This window comes from Dromiciops gliroides, chromosome 1 (genome assembly GCF_019393635.1).
Source record: "Dromiciops gliroides isolate mDroGli1 chromosome 1, mDroGli1.pri, whole genome shotgun sequence".
Classification (NCBI taxonomy): Eukaryota; Metazoa; Chordata; class Mammalia; order Microbiotheria; family Microbiotheriidae; genus Dromiciops; species Dromiciops gliroides.
In genome coordinates this window covers 43,526,313-43,545,660 of record NC_057861.1, presented here as the reverse complement: position 1 = coordinate 43,545,660, position 19,348 = coordinate 43,526,313, and the positions used below count along the sequence as shown (strand labels likewise).

At 42.0% G+C, this 19,348-nt stretch overlaps 1 protein-coding gene across 3 annotated transcripts in view; it reads left to right on the top strand.

Annotated features, from left to right (window-relative positions):
• GALNT9 (polypeptide N-acetylgalactosaminyltransferase 9) overlaps positions 1-19,348 on the top strand; it is a 307,798-nt gene that overhangs the window by 156,045 nt on the left and 132,405 nt on the right. For all 3 annotated transcript variants that reach the window (XM_043977028.1, XM_043977029.1, XM_043977030.1), the window contains one exon: positions 7,717-7,914. In XM_043977028.1, coding sequence (XP_043832963.1) covers positions 7,717-7,914 — 198 coding nt within the window. The remainder of the gene's footprint in view (positions 1-7,716; positions 7,915-19,348) is intronic.

The window sequence follows — 19,348 nt, the reverse complement described above, 5'->3', positions numbered from 1 at the left end:
ATTGCTGTGAGTGATTGGGCACAGAGAGAGGCCATTAAGTTAGAGAAGTGTACTGAAATAGCTCTGAAGCAACTAAGTAAGTGTCTGTCACCGAAACAACCCATCAGGGTCATCCCTCTTCTAAAGTACAGGGCAGAGTCAAGCGGCTTTTCTACCCAAAGCAGGGATAGTGCTCCCACTCCCCCTCTTCCCTCCCCTTCTCCTCCTCCCCAGTTCTTTATCACCTTCCCTTTATTCTCTTACCCTCTCCCTGTCACCTTCCTCTTCTCTCTCTTTTTTGGTGGGGTTTTTTTGCTTCCACCATCTCCTTTCATCTGTTGTCTTTCTCCCCTCTCCTGTACAGTCACATTATCTCAGAGTTGAGCCTCAGGGGCCACCTAGTCCAACCTATGACTGAACAGGAATCCCCTCTACAAAATTGCCAGCAAGTGGTCATTCAACTTCTGCTTGAAGACATCTAGTCATGGTTAGCTCACTACCTCCTAAGACAACTTAATTTTGCTTTGGAGTAGCTTTCACTATCAAGAAGCTTTTCACCATAAACCATGCATTTTCCAGGCATTGTTACCATTCCTTCCTCTGGAGTCAAACAGGATGAGTTTCATCCCTCTCCCATATAACAGAACTTCTGATAAATTATAATAACATTAACAGTAATAATAGACAACTAGGTGGCACAGTGGATAGAGTGCCTGTCCTGGAGTTAGGAGGACCTGAGTTCAAATTTGACCTCAGACACTTGACTCTGGGCAAGCCACTTAACTATGTTTCCCTCAGTTTCCTCCTCTGTAAAATGAGCTGGAGAAGGAAATGACAAGCCACTCTATTATCTTTGCCAAGAAAACCCCAAATGGGGTGATGGAGAGTTGGACAAGACTGAATTGACTGAACAACAACAACTAGCTTTTACATTATGCTTTGCAAAGGGCTTTACAAATATTATCTCTTTGATTCTCACAACAACCCTGGAGATTGATGCTCTTATTGTCTCAATTTTATAGTTGAGGAAACTAAGGTAGACAAAGATTAAGTGACTTGCCTAGGGTCACACAGCTAAGTCTTCCCCAACCCCTCTTAATTCTAGTAACTTCCCTCTATTATTTCCTGTTTATCCTATAGATAGCTTACTTTGCATATACTTGTTTGCATGTTGTTTGCATGTTAGATTGTAAGCTCCTTGAGGGCAGGGATTGGGTTTTGGTGTTGGGTTTTTTTGCCTCTTTTTGTATCTCCAGTGCTTAACACAGTTCCTGGCAAATAGGTGCTTAATAAATGTTGATTGATCGGGTTGAAATGTCTGAAACTGGATTGGAACTGAAGTCTTCCTGACTCCAGATCTAGCTCTACCTACTGCACCACCTAGCAGCCTCTTATACTTGGAGACAGCTAGCATGTTTCTGACTCTTTTTTTCTCTGGGCTAAACAGCCTCAATTCCCTCAAGCAGACCTATTGATGCACAATTTGGAGGCTCCTTTTCACCACCCTGCTTTTGCCTTCTCCAGCTACTCTCCAGCTTTTCAATGTCCTTCCTAAAACCCAGAACCAACCACGATATTCCTGGGGTCATGTACTTGAGTGGTTTAACCTCTTGGAGCCTCGGGTTACCCATTTATAAAAATGAGGATAAGAAAAAAAAATAATAATAAATTTAAAAAAATAAAGGGGCAGCTAGTTGGCACAGTGCATAAAGCACTGGCCTTGGATTCAGGAGGACCTGAGTTCAAATCCGGCCTCAGACACTTAACACTTACTAGCTGTGTGACCCTGGGCAAGTCACTTAACCCTCATTGCCCTGCAAAAAAAAAATAATAATAATAATAAATTAAAAATGAGGATAAGGCCTGCACTCGTTACCTGCCTCCCAGGACTATTACCACCAAAGTACTACATTCTGGACTTGTGACTCATTAACAACACTTTGTCATCCAATCAGTCAACAAATATTCTGAGTTCTTGGAATGGGTTTGGTGTTGTGGGGTATACACGGATAATCGCAGAATGTCAGAGTGCAAAGGGATCTCAGACACTATTTAGTCCAACTATATCACATATAAGTGTCTATACACACACACACACACACACACACACACACACACATATTCTAATCTATATTAAACAACTTGCACCTGGGCAAGAATGCCCTCTATAATAATAGCTTGAATATATATATAGTACTTTAATGCTTTGCATACATCATCTCATTTGATTCTCACCAGATGAAGTAGATGAGGTTAAGTGACTTGCCCAGGGCCACACAGAACAAAAGCCTGAGGTTCACTTCAAACTCAGGTTTCCTCCACTCCTACATTCTAGCCACTGGGCCACCTCATTGACAAGGGGTCTATAACATATTCACAAAAGGTAATCTAGGGGGCAGCTAGGTGGCACAGTGGATAAAGTACAGGCCCTGGATTCAGGAGGGCCTGAGTTCAAATCCTGTCTCAGACACTTGACACTTACTAGCTGTGTGACCCTGGGCAAGTCACTTAGCCCTCATTGCCCTGCACAAAAAAAAAAAAAAGAAAAAAGAAAAAAAGATAATCTAGCCTCAGTTTGAAGATACTGTCCTGAGAAGAGGCACCGGCAGCCCCACCCCCAAACAACCCATTCACTTGTACCAAGCTTTGATCATAAGGTGGGGTTTTTGATACTTTTAGCATAATTTTCTCTCTCTCCATTCCACATGTTGTTTCTAGTTCTGCCCTCTTGGATCAAGTTTCACCCTTCTGGTATGAGATAGTCCTTTCAAATACATGAAAGTTTCTCTCGTCCATCCTCTCTACCCAGAAGTAACATATTGTTCCTGGCTTCAAAGAGCCCACAATCTCATACAAGAGTTAAGACACATAGACAAATAATTTGGGTAAAAGGGAACTGAACTCTGTGTGGAACTAGGCCTCACAATACAAATCCGGCTATAGGAAGGGAGGAAAGAAGCATTTATTATGTGCCAGCTTAGCACAGTATCAAGCATTGCATTAAACACATTGCAAATATTACCTCATTTGATTCTCATGACAACCCCAGGACCCCATTTAACACTTGAGGAAACTGAGGCAAAGAGATCAAGTGACTTGCCCAGGGTTGTTCAATCAGTATTTGTCAGAGATGAGACTTGGATCCATGTCTTCCTGACTCTGAAACCTGCTCTGCATCCACTTATTACACACCGCAAATAACCCCAAGTCCAATTTTATAAGTGCCTTAGGTATGGTGCAAAGACATGCTGTAAGACTTCAGAGGAACACAGTCTGACCATGGTCAAGGCTTTGATTAGAAACAGTGAGCAGCCTCTGTTACTATGTTTGTGATCTTGGGAGCTTATGTCACTTCCCTGGGCCTCAGCGTGTGTTTGTAGGTATACAGTAGGTATACAGTCTCCTCCATTAGGGGAGGCCTGTAAGACCTTCTTTGTGAAGGCACCAAAATGGGAGAGGGAATACCAATCTTCAGGGAGCAACCAGTAGGTCAGTTTGTCTGAAATGGAGAGTGAAACAGGGAGTAATGTGAAATTATTCCATAAAAGAAGGCTGGAGCCAGATTCATGAGGGCTTTATATGCCAGGATGAGAAGTTTGTGCTGTATTCTGGAGGAAATTGAGAGCCAATGGAGAGTTCTGGGCAGAAAAGTGACATAGTCAGACTTGTATGTCATGAATATTACTTTCGCAACTGTAATGATTGGAGTGATGCCACCTGCTGGAGAGTCATTGTAGGAAAGCTCCGCCATGAGGAGAAGGCGTCTGAGGGCAAGCCATGTGGCTTTTCCTTGGCATCAGGAAGTGACGTTTGTTCATGGGTACTGTCTATCAAAGCTACCAGCCAATTAGCTTGGAGGTGTGTGTGTGTGTGTGTGTGTGTGTGTGTGTGTGTGTGTGTGTGTGTGTGTGTGCATGTGGACTTGAGGTTCCCAGTTTCACAGGAGGCTTGTGGGAGGAAGAAGGGGCAAGGCTGGCTCTCTCGCTCTCTTTCGTCAGGACTCTCGTGGAGAGTGGAGCAGAAATGTGGGCTTCCTGAGATAGATAGCTGTTATCTAGTCCTCTTTCTCTTTCTCTTTACCAAATTCTTATTCTCCTTAATAAATGCTTAAAAGTCTAACTCTTGCTAAAACTTACAATTTATTGGTGACCACTCATTAGATATTTTAGATAGACTAGCTAGAATTTTAGCCCCTTACACAGCTGAATAGAGTTAGATTCAAGAATGGAGAGACAGGAAACAGGGTGACCAAGAATAAGGTTATAGAAATAGCCCAAGCAAAAAATGACAAAAGGAAATGAGAGGCTGAAAAGGGGAGGAGAAGGAAGAAGGGAGCAAAGTTTCTTTCCTTTTTTTCTGTACAGGTGGGAGACTATCCATATTTACACTTGAGGAAACTAAAGCAGAGAGGTCAAATGACTTGCCCAGGGTCATTCAGTCAGTAAATGTCAGAGATGAAACTTGAACCTAGATCTTTCCATTCATTCTCTAAATACTACCAAGAACCCCAAACTCAAAGACGGGCTGTAGGATTTCAGAGGAAGTATGTGAATGTTTACACACACACACATACACACACACATATATATGGGGGGTGTATGTATACATGTATATGTGCATATGTATGTATATATTATATATATACATCAATTGAGGTTGACATCACATATATAGGATATATACATATATATGATATCAACTTCAATTGATGTGTTGCTCAGTTTACTGAACTTCCTTCTTCTCCTCTTTATTATTTCTTTGACTTGCCGAGGAGGGTAGAAGGAAGGCTATCCTTAGAAGTGAAAGTTATTTAAAAACCAAATTCTATCAATAATAATCTCAAATATTTATATCACACTTTAAAGTTGGCAAAGCTTTTTATATACATTATCACATTTGATCATTAATTTGATTTTAAAAGAACTCTAACCCCTATCCCAAAGCCCATTAGTATGGGACTCTCTCTTTATTGGTGGAGATAAATTCCCTGTGGGGCATTTGTTGGGCAGAGTTGGCTAGAGTGGGAGATTTCCAGTCTTCTTCAGTCCACTTTGGAACTGTTCAAGTGTCTAGTCCTTTCTGGTGTTTCTGACTTCCAGCTTCAAGAAAGAAAATGGATGAGACCAACCCTACTTCACGTGGCTGAAGGAAAAGACTCTGGGAAGACATGGATGGAGCTGGCAGCCTCTATTGTACCTCTATCCCCAGCTTGCTACACTAGGGACTTTGAAGATTTTCTCCTTGGGTGAGATCCCAGACTCACTCTCTTGGTTGAGCTGAGTTATCTCACTCCCAATGGAAAAGCTCCTTCAATTTGTATTTTCTGATATATATTTTCCTATAGATAACTTCTTTGATTTCTGTTTTGCTACCAACTTGGATAAATGGGTTTTCTTTGTGTAGTTCAAAGGGATACAGAATAGTCATCTCTAAACTCTTCTCCCCCAACCTTTCTCCAAGGGAGATTTTTGTTACTGTCAGGAAAAGAAACAGGAGGTTGGGGTCAGAGACCACTCTGGTCTCCTCAGAGAGAAAGGATACCAGGCTAGAATTAGATAGATGATAGATAGATAGATAGATAGATAGATAGATAGATAGATAGATAGATAGATAGATAGATAGATAGATAGATAGATCGATCTACTTACTTAAGTAGTATTATTCTATTATTAGATTCAATCTAATTTCTGATCACTTTGCCATTTGGAGGGAAATGGAGGACCCCAGGCTCTATATCCAAGGCTTGTCCTCTTTCCCACCAGTTCCACAATGAACATACATAGTGAATAGCAAAGAAATCTATTTTTCCAATCTGGAAGCAAAACAGAAATTAAAGAAGTTATATATATGAGAATATGGACCAGACAGCACAGAGTTGGGAGTGAGATAACTGCTCAGCTGAGAGTCCTAACTCTTAACCAGAGAAGAGTAGCAAGCTGTAATAGAGACACAATGGAGACTTTCAGCATCTCCCATGGTCTTTTTTTTTTTTTTTTAATGTATGAGGTATTTTATTTTTTCCCCATGGTCTTTTCCTTCAGCAACCTGAAGTAGGATTTGTCTCATCCATCTTTCTTCTCAAAACTGGAAGTTAGAAATGTCATAAGAAACTAAACATTTAAAGAGTCCCACCCTCACCAACTGTGCCCAATTCATCTCCACCAATAAGGAGAGAGTCCCATACCAATGGGCTTTGAGACAGGGGTTACACAACTTTAAGAGGGAAGGAAAAAGAGGAAATTCTCAATCTGCCAGGGAAGATGGCTAACTATATACTGCCTTGGGGTGAACTCCATTTGAATTTAAGCCCTGGAGTCTTAATTAAAACTCTTCATTGGAGCCACCTGGATTTCTGCCCCCAATTAAGTCAGGGTAACCATCCTCAGGAAAAGATGTCGTGTTCATGCATGATTTGCAGAGAGGGCTAGGGGCAAGTGGGGACTATTTAATGAGATGGATGCCTTTAGCTAGCTAGCTAGCTGGCTGGTGAGGAAAAACTGCCCTAACTCAAAGAATTCCCCAGACACTCAGGGTTAAGCTGAACCAATTAAAGGAATGGGCCCTTCCTGTACTCAGTATTCCCTGGCTAAGGGGCACTGGCTGGCAGTCTCTTCATCTGACTTCTGATGGATAGGTCCAGGCAAGCACACACACCACACAGGTGCCAGGAGAGCCCTGAGATGATTCATCTTCCTGAGTGGCCCAGTGGGCTCCCTTCAGGAGTCCCTCCCTTCAAGTGTCCCTGCTCTGCTGCCTTGCAGGGAAAATGCTGAATGACATAGTGTATTGTAATAGGGAGACAGGTGAAGTGTGTCTGCCCTGCAGACAATAGACAGAGAGGATAGAGACATGCTGGCCCTACCCCTCCAATTTATATGTGGCCAGGAAAGGATCCTACCTGAGACTATCAGCCCTACAGTTTTTCTTGTTTGTAATGAGGCTACCCAGAGTTCTAGAGGGGGTATAGTGTTTCTGTTCCAATGAGGGGGACCCTCTTCTGCCATGGGTTCTGTAAGGGCTTGTGATTGCCCTCTCTGAACATAGATGTAGGAAGTATCGGGTCTAGGTATGGAGAAGGGGAAGAACAATACTTTGGGCCATTAGGGGATCATCTTCCTTCCCTCTTTCATCCCCAAAGTATATATCAGGGACTTAAAAAGAGTTATAGGGAATAGTTACAAATACACATACATGTGTATATATGAGGTAAATATATGTTATGTATATAAACATACCTTTATTTGAGGAGGGAGGGTAGATCTTGTGATTTCATTGATGAGGGAAATTTTGGGTATGAAAATTCCCTCTACCAAAGCAGATGTTCATTGTGAGCTCCCAACACAGATGAAATCACAGAAAAGTGTGACTGGAGATCCTAGTGAGGAACTCCCTCCTCCCACACAGTTCAGCATCTTATCATTTGAAAGTGTTGTTTTGGACTGAGAGTGACTTACCCAGAATCACACTACCAGTTATGTTTCAGAGACAAGACTCCAACTCAGGTCTTCCTGGCTAAGGCTCCCATCTACATTGTTGCCCAGAAACATCACACGTTACAACTTTGAACTCTCTAAGGAAAGTGTTTGCCTGTTTCATGGCGTGCACATTGCAGGGAGCACACACCATGGACAGCAGCCATGGTCTGGTCTGGCCTGTTCTGCAACACACCAGGCTTAGGGGTCTGTCTATCACCAGGGGCTCCCAAAGTGATCTCTCTTTGGCTTTTGTTTCTTGCAGGGCAGAACCGGCCCTAACCCGAATCAAAGAGGACCGAAGGAGAATAATCCTGCCTGCCATTGACAACATCAAATACAATACTTTTGAGGTACAGCAATATGCCAATGCTGCCCACGGCTACAACTGGGGCCTCTGGTGCATGTACATCATCCCACCACAGGACTGGCTGGACCGAGGGGATGAGTCTGCACCTATCCGGTGAGTTCAGGCCAGGCATTTGATAGCCTTTTCAGTGTTCATAGAATAATTTTTTTTGAGGCAATCAGGGTTAAGTGACTTGCCCAGGGTCACACAGCTTGTAAGTGTCTGGGGCTGGATTTGAACTCAGGTCTTCCTGACTCCAGGCCCAGTGCTCTATCCATTGCATCACCTAGTTGTCCTGAGTTCATAGAATCTCAAACTTGTTCAATGTTTAAAAAAAAACCAAACAAACAAACAAAAAACTGGGGCAGCTAGGTGGCGCAGTGGATAAAGCACTGGCCCTGGATTCAGGAGGACCTGAGTTCAAATGCGGCCTCAGACACTTGACACTTACTAGCTGTGTGACCCTGGGCAAGTCACTTAACCCCCATTGCCCCGCCAAAAAAAAAAAAAAAAACAAAAACTTCCTAACCATAAGATCCTAAATTTAGAACTGGAAGCAATCTCAGAAGCTGTGGGTCCAATCCTCTCCTTCTATAGATAAAAAAAAAAAAAACAAAGTTCAAGTAAGTGACTTGCCATCAAGATCAAAAAAGGTAGTAAGTATAAGAAGTGGGATTTGAACCCAAAAAGCCAAATCCCATCTCTGCCACATAAGTCTATAAAACAAGGGGACTGGACCAGGTGACTCTGAAATTCCTTTCAGAAACACCACTAATTCAGTTCAGGATATGTTGAGCTTAAGGTGTCAATGGGAATCTCTCCTCATCAGTCAGACTTAGAGGAACAGCTCCACACCTCCTCGAAAAGACCACCCACAGAAGTAGCTCTAGAAGCTTATCAAGATGGAAGCCACCTAATTGAGGGACTCTTTTTGTAGCTCAGTTATTTCAGTCATGTCCAATTCTTCTTGACCCCATTAGGGTATTTCTTGGCAAAGATACTGGAGTGGTTTCCATTTACTTCTCTAGTTCATTTTACAGTTGAGGAAACTGACGCAAACAAGGTTAAGTGACTTGCCCAGGGTTACACAGCTAGTAAGTGTCTGAGGCCAGAATTAAACTCAGGACGATGAATCTGCCTGACTCCAAGCCTGGCTTTTGATCCACTCTACCACATAGCAGACTTGAGCAAAAGCCTGGTGATTGTCGGCAAGAATGGGAAGTCATCGCCTTCCACAGATCGCTGAGATGCCTTCCTCAGGTTTGGTTTGAGTATAGCAATGCCAAGGTCTTGTTGAGGACAAACAGGAAGCTGCCAGGAGGAGAGAAGGAATTCAATAAACATTTAAGTCCCTCTGTGATTAGCACAGTGCCTGACATCATAAGGAGCACAAAGAGAAAAAAATGAAACAGCTCTTGCCCTCAAGGGGCTTACAATCAACCTAGGGGAAAACAATGCAGCCCCAGAGAGAGAGAGAGAGAGAGAGAGAGATTGGTGGGGTCTAAAAAGTGGGGGCTCTGAAAAGGCTCCATGGAGGAAGTGGCACCCAAACTGAGACGTAAAGGAGGCTCTGGATTCTGTGAGGCAAAGGAACTGGAGAAGAAAATGGAAAATCACTTCAGTATCTTTGGCAAGGAAGCCCCAAATGGAGTCATGAAGAATCAGAACACGACTGAAATAACTGAACAACAAAAGAACCAAGAAAGTATAATGTCTCAAAACCCCAGGGAGGATATTCAGAAGGGAATGGGAAGGGGGGAGGTGTGAATAATGTCAAATGCTGTAGAACAATTAAAAAAAAAAAGATGAGAACTGAGAAAAGAACATTGGCTTTAGCAATTAAGATATCATTGATAACCTTGAGAGAGCAGTTTTAATTGAGGGATAAGATCAGAAGCTAGATTACAAAGGGCTGAGAAGAGAGGGAAAAGAGAAGGAGAAGGAATAAGTATAGACAGCTTTTTCTAGGAGCTTGGCTGAGTAAAGGAAGAGATTTGTAGGATGATAGCTTAAGAGAGAGGGTAGAATCAGTGAAGTTGTTTTTAGTGTAGAAAGGAAGGAAGCAATTATTTATTACACTCTTACTATGTGCTAGGCACTATGCTACAAATAAAAGCAAAAAACAAAACAATCAGAGTCCCTACCCACAAGGAGCCTACATTCTAATGAGAGAAGACAACACACAGAAAGGAGATGAAAAGCTTGGGGTGGGGGCGGGGATTGCAGATGAAGGGACCTGGTTCAGGTGTTGGGGAGAGGGAAGGATAGAGACATTCCATCTGAGAATTATGTGAAGGAACTAGGGATATTTAACATGGAACAGAGAGGGCTCTGGATAGAGGGGGAGGCTTGGTTATATTGTTAGTAGAGAAAGAAACAGTAGATAGGGACAGATCGAAGATCAGGAGAGTGACTTGCCCAGGGTCACACAGCTAGTAAGTGTCAAGTGTCTGAGGCCGAATTTGAACTCAGGTCCTCCTGAATCCAGGGCAAATGCTTTGACCACTGTGCCACCTAGCTGCCCCCTTCAGGTTATTGTTTTTTAATTTTATTGCTACATCAAACTTATATTTACCTCTTTGTAATTTCTGTCTACCTTTTGAAGGCAAGCAGAACCCATTTAATCCCTTTCACAGGTGATAGAGTTTTATTGGCAGAGCGACCTGAATGGTTTGCCATTTCCTTCTCCAGCGCATTTTTACAGATAAGGAAATGGAGATCAAAAGGGTTAAGTGACTTGCCCAAGGGCACACAGCTAGTGTCTGAGGCCAGACATGAACTCAGAAAGATGAGTCTTTCTGACTCCAGACCCCATCACCTAGCTGCCTTTCTCTCATATACAGGCTATTAAAACTATAAAACTATTCAAATAAAACTAAAAGCTATTAAAGCTATAAATTGTACTTTATCACCAATTCATCCCATCTATATCTTGTTTATTCATAGTTGTTTCCATGTTTCCCCATTAGACCATGAGGTTCTTGAAAGCAGAGATTGTCTTTTGCCTTCCTCGGAATCCTTAGTGCTTAACACAGTGCCTTCACATAAATGGTGCTTAATAGGTATATATTGACTAACTAATAGTTTTTGCAACACTCTATAAATGTATGTTCTATATACATACATCTATATGAATATACACATATATTATAAATATATAAGTATATATTTATATAAATACATAATATAAATGTGTTTTATTGAACATAGGTTTATAAAATATGTATATATATATTTATGTGTAAATTAAATATATTTATATGTATATATAATTGTACCAAACATATATTTTATATATAATCAAATACCAAATCTCCTAAGCTTAAATAAACATCCAGGTTATTGGCTATAAACCATACAACAAAGATATAAATAATTTACAATGTATTAACTGTGAGTGAGCATCATAGTTACATTTAACCCTTACTACAATTGCTTTTTCAATTCTGGAAATGCAGTCCCACCATTCAGTTCTCTCAGGATACTAATTACAGTCCTTTTTTAAGAACTCTCTTTGTGTTTCATTATAAGATAAGAATTAAAACCTGTTCTCTCAGGAAATGTTCTCTTAATCCTTTTTCTTGGTCTTTTCACATTCTCTCTTCAGCCATCACAATTAAATCTCTGCAGAATGACAGCTAAGCTGTTAGACTCTTAAGGTTTGATTCCATTTTAAAGATATAATAGCAGTCCCTATAGTCCCTGTGGGATAAGTTATTGAAGCTAGTGTTACAGTTTCATTCCAGCTGATATTCAAAAACTGCATTTTTAATAAATCTGCTTCTACTCCTTATGTAGTATAGTTAGATCCTGAAATTTCCAGTTATAAATCAAAGGCCATCATAGTTTCCACAGATCTAGAGCTATAAGGGACCTTAGAGCTCAACTATTCCAACAACCTTGTTTTATATATGAGGAAACTAAGGTCCAGAGAATAGAAATAAATTGCCCTGGATCACATAGGTAGCAAGTGGTAAAGCCAGGATTTGAATCCATGTCCTATGAGTACAAATCCAGCATGCCTTCCACTGTACCAGCCCCAAAGCACCTAAGAAAGAAGTCAGGAAATGGTATCCACTGCAGGTATTATTACGATATGATGTAAGGAATGATCACTTACACATCTTTCATATATGGCACCAACAAAATTTACTATAGATCTATGATTGTATATTTTCATTTATACTTATTTTATACATTTATACATTTTATGTACTTATATATAGTATACTTTTTGTTATGAAATATAATGTATAACATTTTCTATTTAAATATATTTATTTTAATATCTCACATTTCTATAGCACCTTAAAAATCACAAAGTATTTTCTTCTACATAATCTTCTGAGTTAGTATTATTAGCCCATTTTAGAGATGAGGAAACTGAGGTCCAGACAGGCAGTCCCTTGTCCAAATCTTATGCTACATCGCTGATCACCGCCATATGCATGGTACATCGTAAAGAAGGCAGTGTTTAGGCAGAGAGTGGAGGGCCAAATCTTGCTTCTACTTATTTAACAATAATAGCTAACAGTTAAATGATGGGCCAAGGTTTGGAAAGCTCCTTATGCACATTATCTCATTTGATCCTCACAACAACCCTGGGAAGTAAGCACCATTATTATCTCCATTTTACAAATGAGGAAGCTGAGAAGTTAAATGACTTACCCAGGATCACACAGCAGAAGTGGGATTTGAAACTTTGTCAGCCAGCCACTCTCCAAGTCCAGCACTCTATTCAGTGTTCCAGAGGCTTCTCTGGACCCATTGTTCTGCATGTATAAAATGAGAGGTTTCAACTAGATGACCTCTGAGCTCATCCCTCCAGCTTTAAATCTGTGGTACCAAATTTACTATTATGAAATAAATTTAAATCTTGGAAATAATTTAGAGTTCACCTAGGTTAGGGGCAGCTAGGTAGCACAGAGAGAGAGAGAGTCAGTCAGCTAGGCTCTTCTTCCTGAGTTCAAATCCAGCCTCAGCCACTTATTAGCTGTGTGACCCTGGTCAAGTCACTTAACCCTTTTGCCTCAGTTTCCTCATCTGTCAAATGAGCTGAAAAAGGAAAAGGCAAACAGCTCTACTATCTTTGTCAAGAAAAATCCAAATGGGGCCACAGAAAATTGAACCCAACTGAAAATGACTAAACAACAACAAAGTCAGGAGTTCTTCATCTGGGGTCCATAAACTTTTAAAATATATATTGATAAGGATTTCAATATATTTGGTTTTCTTTGTAATTCTATGCATTTTGCTTTATGCATTTAAAATCATGATACTGAGAAGAGGTCTAGAGGCTTCCCAGACTACCAGGGAGTCTAATGCACAAAACTACTTAACCTAATTTGGGTCAGTCTCCCATTGTACACACACAGCAACTAAAGCCCAAAGATATCAAGCCACAATTCAACCATAGGAGCAAGCCTATATGCAAGATGCTACGATTTGCCTAGAGTCTGTCACTGTCTGTGAAGGGGTTTTGTTTGTTTGTTGAGGAGTGAAGGTAACCAGGAGAATTGTCCTTTGGATTTTCATCTCCCTCCCCCAGTCCTTTTAGAAGCAGGAACACCAGCTGGGGCTTAAGCCCTCTATGTTGGGACAGGCTATTTGCCTATTGGCTTATGGGGATTTTTTAAATCACCTATTAAGTCCCGAAGCAAAAGAAATAGTGGATAGAAATGTTAAGGTTTGAACTTAGAAAAAAAACTTTTTGTCCTGGCAAGTGGGGCTAGTGGAGAAGGAAAGAAAGATGTGGGAGGAGAGAAAGGAAGGCATAAGAGAAGAGGAAGAAGTAGGAGAGAGAAGGAAAAAGAGGAAGGGGGAAGAAAATGAAGGGAAGGAAGAATAGAGGGAAAGGAAGAGGGGAAAGGAGAGGAAGAGAAAGAGGAAGACGAAAGGGGGAGAGGGAGCAAGCACGCATTTCTCCCCTTTAGAATTTGGAGGGAGGTGCTTCAGGAGTAGGATAAAGCCTGGACCATTTTGAATTCCTCCTTTTGGCTGAAGCGTTAGCAAACATAATTGGTTTATTAGTGAGCCAACAGCATTCAGTGTTCTGGAAAGCTGGGAAGGGCTCATGTTCTCCAGTGTTTTTGTCTTGAAGGACAGCTCTGGCCTGGGACCCCAGGCCTGCTCTTTCTTCCTTCTCTTCCTCCCCCTCCCCAAGACCTGGTTTGGCAGATGTGACTCCCCAAGGCTTTTCTGGAAGATAAAGCTGGGGCTTCAGATTTCTCACCTCTACAAGTCTGCTTCCAAATCCCTGAGATTGCTCCCTGCCTTGGCTAGATAAGTGAAGGCTGCTGAGGCACAGATAAGGAATGCTATCAAGCTCTTGGCCAAAAGCCTAGCCTGCACCATCCCTCCCCAGGGCCCCAGGAAAGCCAAGACCCAGCAGTACCTGTCCATACCCCAGGAGACTGGCTCCTACCGCAGGCTTATGCCGAAGCTACCTATGTAGCAAGGGAATAAAAAGAGAAAGGATGGAAGGGGAGAAGGAAAGTAGGAGGGAGAAGGAAGAGAGAAGGGACAGAAAGAGAAAGGGGAAGTGAAGGGGAAAGAAGTACTAAAGGGGGAAGAAAAAAAAGAAGTACTAAAGGGGGAATGAAAAGGAAAGAGAGGAAGGGGGAGTTAGGAGGAAAGAGGAAGGAATAAGGGAGGAATGAGAGGGAAAGAGAAGAAGGGGGAGTGAGGGGGAAGGGGGGAAGGGGAAAGGGGGAGGGAGAGAAGAGAGGGAAGAAAGAAAGGGAGTGAGGGGAAAGGGAGAAGAGATAAAGGAGAAGGAGCAGCCAGGTGGTGCAGTGGATAGAGCATTAGCCCTGGAGTCAGGAGGACCTGAGTTCAAATCCAGCCTCAGACACTTAACACTTACTAGCTGTGTGACCTTGGGCAAGTCACTTAACCCCGACTGCCCTGCCCCTCCCCAAAAAAAAGATAAAGGAGAAGTGAGAGAAGAAAAAGAAGAGAAAAGGGGAAACTGAATAGAAAAAGAGAAAGGAGAGAGTGAGAGAAAACTATGGAGCAAAAGAGAAAATTGGAAGAGATTGAGAGGGGGAGTGAGAGAAGGATGAAAGGGAAAAAGAGGAGAAAGGAGAAATGGAGAAAAAGAAAGAGAAGGGAGAGGGAGGAGGGAGGAAGGTTCTGCCCTGGCCCCTCTCCTCTTCTTTCTCTACAATATCAACCATGGTAACCTCCCCAGCTCCCAGCTGTGATCTCTAGACAGATGAATCCCAAATATTTATGCCCAGCCCGAGCATCTCTGAAATTTCAGGCCCACTTGTCAACTGATTGCTAAACATCTCCATCTAGGAATCTCACTGTCATCTGGAACTCAACATCTCTGAAAAAGAACTTGTTATATTTCCCCAAAACCACCCCCATCTCCAAACTCCCCTATTTCTGTTGAGGGCACAATGGTTCCTCCAGTCACCTGGGTTTGTGACCACGGAACCATCCTTGACTCTCCCTCCTTTTCCTTATTTCCCACATCCTATAAGTTGTGTATCCTTATTTCCCATATTTGAGTCTGAAATGATGGTCCCCTTGTATCTAGAATTTATTGCATTTCTATGAATGCCTAGTAAAATCCCTAGCATTCCTCTGAAGCACAGATCGGGTGCTGCCTTCCTACATGAGACTTTTCCTCATCTCCCCCAGTTGTTGCTAATCTCTCCATCTTAAAATTATTTTGTATAGGGGGCAGCTAGGTGGCGCGATGGATAAAGCACCTGCCCTGGATTCAGGAGGACGTGAGTTCAAATGCGATCTCAGACACTTGATGCCTACTAGCTGTGTGACCCTGGGCAAGTCACTTAACCCTCATTGCCCTGCAAAGGAAAAGAAAAGAAAAAAGAAATTACTTTGTATAACTTGGTTGTATTTACTCATCGGTATTACATACCCAACCCTGGGGGAATGTAAACTGCTTTAGAACAGGAACTATTTCATTTCTGTCTGCGTGCTTAGCACCTAGACTCTAGCTTGCACATAGTAGGAATTTAAAAGATGCCCCCCTTTTCCCTTGCTGAATTGAAAGTCAAAGAAAGAGAAAAAGAGGGAGAGAAAAGGAGAGAGGAAGAAGAGAAATGAGGAAGGAAAGGGGGGGAAAGAGAGAAAAGGGAAAGAAAAAAAAAAGACAGGGAGAGAGTAGGAAGAGATATACAAAGGGAGACATTCCGAGAGAGAAAAGATAAAGAGACGGTGAGTGAAGAGAGGCAGAAGAAGACAAAGAGTGGAAGAAGAAGGAAGTAGGGAAGAAAGACAGAAGAAGACCAAAGAATGAAGAGAGGAAGACATGGAGGGAAGAGAAATACAGGGAGAGATGGACAAAGAATGGAGAGACAAAGAAAGGGAGGGAAGAGGGAGACGCATGCCAGAGAGGATGAATCCTGAGTGTCTAAGCCAAGTGCAGTTTAGCACTAAAGGAAATGGTTAGATCTCTAAATCAAAACAGGAGGCCAAGGATCTATCCATACCTGCCCACTGACTTTCTCCACGCCGTTGGCAGGTTATTAAGCTTTTGTGTCCTATTAATGAACCCTACACTTCCCTCAGATATCTCGCCCTGGGATCTCCCCAGGCTTTCGAATTCAACAAATATTCGGTAAGCCCTCTTTATATGAAAAATGTAGTATCCAGAGCTGGAGGGAAGGGAGAGGGAGAGGGAAGGAGAAGCAGGAGGGAGAGAGAGAAGGAGAGATGGGGGGAAGAGAAAGGAGAAGAGCAAGGAAAAGAGAAAGAGAAAGGAAGAAGGATAGGGAGGGTGAGGTACGGGGAGAGGGAGAGAGAAAGGGGAAGGGGAAGAGAGAGGGAAAAGGAAAAGGGAAAGGGAAAGGGAGAGGGAGAGGGGAGAAGAAAGAAAGAATGTAAGTTCCCAGAGAATAGGGAGAATGTCTTGTTTTCCCATCCCCATTGCTAAGCACGATGTCTTACACAGAGTAAGCACTTCATACACGCTTTATGTATCTATCTTGAACCCTTCTAACTGGCATTAGGCATCAGCCCTTGTCATTCTGAGCTGTCAGTTACCAGACCTTTAATCACAGCGGGTATTTCTGATGCATCTAAATGCTGTGCCAGCTGATTCAGCCTCCATCGCTTTATGAATTTATTTTAAGTTTATTTTGGAGCTCTGAGCAATAATAAAAAAATCATTACCGGCTGTAATAGTCTTGGCAGGGGATTTGGCATTTCAATTCATCAGAGATCACCCTGAGATTATTAAAAAAAAGAAAAGAGGAACGCCTGTTGTATGTTGATGAAATATAACTTAACCAGTAAAACCCTGCTATTAAAAATCAAAGACAGTATTAAAATTTCATTAGTGTGAGTTTTGCGGCCAAAATCTAATGACAGAACAAATTGGATCCTTGCACAAATAAAAGGGTAATCGCTTTTTAATGCCCCTGTTATTCTTAGACAATTGATGGGCATTTACTTCTGACTTCCCAGTTGTCGGGTACAGAATGGCTTTCCCTAAATTATGGTCAAGACCAATTTTCTGCCATTATTTTCAACGTGGAGAGATTTAATGCGGAGAAGTGGCGAGGGAATTCACAAGACATATTACAGAGGAGCTGGTCAACATGAATGTGTGCACTTAATGACCACATGATTGAAGCAGGAGAGAACAGGACAAAAACAAGAAAAGAGATCAAGCTTTGTTCTTTTAGAGCGAGTCTGCAGCGAGCTCATCACCCTTAGAGCCCCAGTGCTCCTGGAATGCTCTAGCCATCAACAACCAGCTGAATTAGAAGTCTCTGGCATGGTTATTGAAGGCCCCCATGTTCATATTGTCTTTAGACTGCCAACATACTGCCCCAGTATCCACCAAAAAGCTGGTTGACTCAGTTATATGTTAATCGCTATGTCTAGCAATGCATTTGACTAGTGTTTTCCCATGGAATTATTCAGAAGTGATCATAGAATCATAGCATCTAGAGCTGGAACGTACCTCAGGGATCATCCAAGTCCAATTCCTTCATTTTATAGATGGAGAAACTGAGGCACAAGGAGGTCAAGAGACTTGCCCAAGGTGTCTCGGGTCATAAGCAAAAGAGGCAGGATTTGAACCCAAGTTCTCTGACTCTAGAGGCAGGGCTCTTTCCCACTATAAAATGCTGCTTTCGATATTTGTTCAGGGATGGTATAAACAGAGATGATGAAAACTTTCTAACAACCAAGACTTCCCCAGAGTAGTTTAGGCTGTTTTTGGGAAGGAATAGGATCCTCATCGTTAAAAATCTTCAAGGAGAGTTTGCATGGCCACTTATCAAGGATTTTGTAAACGTTAGTAAATGAGTGCTGGATTTGGAGTCAAGGAGATCTGGGTTCAAATTCCACCTCCAATACTTTGACCTTGGACAAGTCTCTTGACCTCTCTCAGTTTGGGTTTCCTCATTTGTTAAATGGAAAGAATAAGAGCAGTTATCTCATGTGACTGATGTGAGGAACAAATGAGGGGGCAGCTAGGTGGTGCAGTGGATAGAGCACCAGTCCTGGATTCAGGAGGACCTGAGTTCAAATGTGGCCTCAGACACTTGACACTTACTAGCTGTGTGATCTTGGGCAAGTCACTTAATCCTCATTGCCCCACAAAAAAAGAACAAATGAATTATATGAAGCAAAGGGTAGAAAGCTGGACTTGGCATCAGGAAGATCTAGGTTCAAATCCAGTCTCAGATACTTCCTGGCCATGTGACTCTGCCTGCCTCAGTCTACTCAAATGTAACATTCAGTTGTTCAGTCATTTTTCAGTCATGTCTGACTCTTTGTAACCCTGTTTGCAGTTTTCTTGGCAAAGATATTGTGTAGTTTGTCATTTCCTTCTCCAGCTCATTTTACAAATGACAAAACCTAGACAAATAAATAGGATTAAGTGACTTGCCCAGGATCACTCAGCTAGGAAGTGTCTGAAGCCAGATTAGAACTCAGGAAGATGAGTCTTCCTGATTTCAGGCCCAGCTCTGTATCTACTGTGGGGATTAACAGCAGCACCTACCTCTAGAAGGTTTCATAAGGCTCAAATAGAAATGCTAACTCCTATTAATGAAAGCAGTTTTCAAGCTTTGTAGTGCTTTGAAAATGTCCACTATTATTATTATTAATATTCAGGTATGTGTTGGACTACATTGCCACTGAAATCCTCCCAACTTGGGGCAGCTAGGTGGCAGTGGATAAAGCACCGGCCCTGGATTCAGGAGTACCTGAGTTCAAATCCGGCCTCAGACACTTGACACATACTAGCTGTGTGACCCTGGGCAAGTCACTTAATCCCCATTGCCCCGCAAAAAAAAAAAAAAAAAAAAGAAATCCTCCCAACTCTGAAATTTGGTCATTCAATGAGGACTGAAGAACTTTAAAAATTCAGCTGCTCTACAGTTACGGCAAACCTCTTCAATAGTCCCATCCCTAATTCTCTCCTGGACAAAGCAGCAATCATGCTCTCCATAGCTCCTCCTTCACAGGGTTTCCTGGTGCTCAAATGGGATAATAAATGTAAAGTACTTTGGAAACCACAAAGCACCATGTAAAAGTATCCTAGCATGGCTGTTAT